We start from the raw sequence: 2,144 nt of genomic DNA on the forward strand, positions 1-2,144 counted from the left end.
AGAGCTCCACCTCGAGTTGCAAATTTATTTGCCTTATATACACGAATGGAATGGTGATTATTTAGTTATGCTTATTTAATAAGGCAATTAATTGAAATACAGAGCCACTAAAATGGTGACTGTTGGCAAGTAAAGAAATTCACGTAAGTTGTTCAGTCAGCCAAATGCATGATTAGTTTTAAGATGTAATATTTTATTCCCCTGATGCATATGTGGACATAGAGAATGGTTGACCTATAAAATTCATTATATCTGTAGAAAGAGGTAAACAAATAAAAAGATTTAATAAAAGACCTGGTTGCTAAACTTTTATATTGTAGCTTTGCATAGAATGCCGTTGAGTATTTTAGCAAGAACTAGATTTAAAGCCTGGAAATTGTAGTAATTCACTCTGAAATTATATTCCTCATGATTTTCCTCCTTGTCACATATTTTCATGTAAGCAAGTCTGTATTTCTTGGAGCCCTACAGGGATAGAAAACAGAATATGATATCAGAATTCTCTCAGCTGATAGAAATCCCAGTGTGGTTAGCTGTGTCATATCCCAGGATACCTGGGTGGAGACATGAATGTGCTGACTTGTACACTCAAGAGGACGTGAGCTATTTACCTTCACTTTACTGGGTGTGATGGGTACCATCATCGTGATCTACGAAAAGGGACAGGGAAGCCCATTCAGAAGCATTTCCTATGAACAATAGGGGGACCAGCTTCATCGTATTCCAGCTTACTGATCCACATCTGCTGGAACGTGGATAGACTGGCCAGGATGGAGCCCCCAATCCAAACAGAATACTTGCGTTCTGGGGGAGCTATGATCTTGATTTTCATGGTGCTTGGTGCCAAGGTTACAATTTCCTTCTGCATCCGGTCGGCAATGCCTGGGTACATGGTGCTGCCTCCAGACAGTACCGTGTTGGCATATAAATCCTTGCGGATATCCACATCACATTTCATGATGGAATTGAAGGTTGTCTCATGGATCCCACTGGATTCAATGCCTAGAAAGGAAGGCTGGAAAATGGCTTCTGGGCACCGGAAACGTTCATTCCCAATGGTGATGACCTGCCCATCAGGAAGCTCATAGCTTCTTTCAAGCGAGGAGGAAGCAGCTGCAGAGATCATCTCCTGCTCAAAGTCCAGGGCTACGTAGCACAGCTTCTCTTTGACGTCCCGCACAATCTCCCGTTCGGCTGTGGTGGTGAAATTATAGCCTCGCTCGGTCAGGATCTTCATGAGATAGTCAGTCAGATCTCTGCCTGCCAGATCCAGTCTTAGGATGGCGTGGGGAAGAGCATAACCTTCGTAGATGGGTACAGTGTGCGTGACTCCATCCCCAGAATCCATCACGATACCCGTAGTCCTTCCGGAGGCATAGAGGGACAGCACCGCTTGGATAGCTACATACATGGCGGGTGTGTTGAAAGCCTCGAACATGATCTGAGTCATCTTTTCCCGGTTGATCTTGGGATTGAGTGGTGCCTCTGTGAGAAGAACAGGATGCTCGTCTGGCGCTACACGCAGCTCATTGTAGAAAGTGTGGTACCAGATCTTCTCCATATCATCCCAGTTGGTGACAACTCCATGTTCAATGGGATACTTCAGGGTCAAGATGCCTCTCTTGCTCTGGGCCTCGTCTCCCACGTAACAGTCCTTTTGGCCCATACCAACCATGACCCCCTGGTGCCGGGGACGCCCCACCATAGAGGGGAACACAGCCCGGGGGGCATCGTCACCCCCAAAACCCGCCTTGCACATCCCTGACCCATTATCTACTACCAAGGCAGATAGCTCGTCATCAACCATGGTTGCTGGCTAGGATCTTCCAGATGGGCAAACAGAGGTTGAATAAAGCTAAGTTCTAGACTGCGATGTGCAAGGAAGAGAATGAATGATCAGAGACCACTTCAGAACTGCCTTCAGAGAAGGAAGCCTGCACCTTGATCACAGTATTTAAAGGAGCATACTGACCCCACCCATGTCCTACCCCACCAGTTCCCAGCATTTCTGGGCGGGGCTACCTCTGAGGTATTAATAATGATGATAATTACAGAAATCACTAGTAGGCCTTCTTCCATAAAGAGAAAATTGGCTACCGAGTGGCTAAATCTCAGGGTACTATAATTAGGCAACCCACACACAC

General features: G+C 46.0%; 1 protein-coding gene across 2 annotated transcripts; it reads right to left on the minus strand.

Moving 5' to 3' along the window:
- Nucleotides 1–676: 676 nt before the first annotated feature.
- On the minus strand, nucleotides 677–1,807 carry Actbl2 (actin beta like 2). Of its 2 annotated transcripts, XM_041663593.1 has the most exons (2): nucleotides 1,679–1,807; nucleotides 677–1,552 (listed from the first exon to the last, which is right to left on the minus strand). In XM_041663593.1, exons 1-2 carry the CDS (start codon nucleotides 1,805–1,807, stop codon nucleotides 677–679), a joined length of 1,005 nt encoding a protein of 334 aa, XP_041519527.1. The 2 variants fall into 2 exon arrangements, with proteins under 2 accessions (XP_041519527.1, XP_041519526.1); XM_041663592.1 differs by having other exon boundaries at nucleotides 677–1,807.
- Nucleotides 1,808–2,144: the final 337 nt, after the last annotated feature.

This window comes from Microtus oregoni, unplaced genomic scaffold, assembly GCF_018167655.1.
Source record: "Microtus oregoni isolate MIOR12 unplaced genomic scaffold, Mior012 000014F_ref0000157, whole genome shotgun sequence".
NCBI lineage: Eukaryota > Metazoa > Chordata > Mammalia > Rodentia > Cricetidae > Microtus > Microtus oregoni.

What these genes read in the sequence shown, in the direction of transcription:
- Actbl2 (XM_041663592.1), bottom strand. Translation starts at nt 1,807, where the DNA reads ATGGTTGATGACGAGCTATCTGCCTTGGTAGTAGATAATGGGTCAGGG.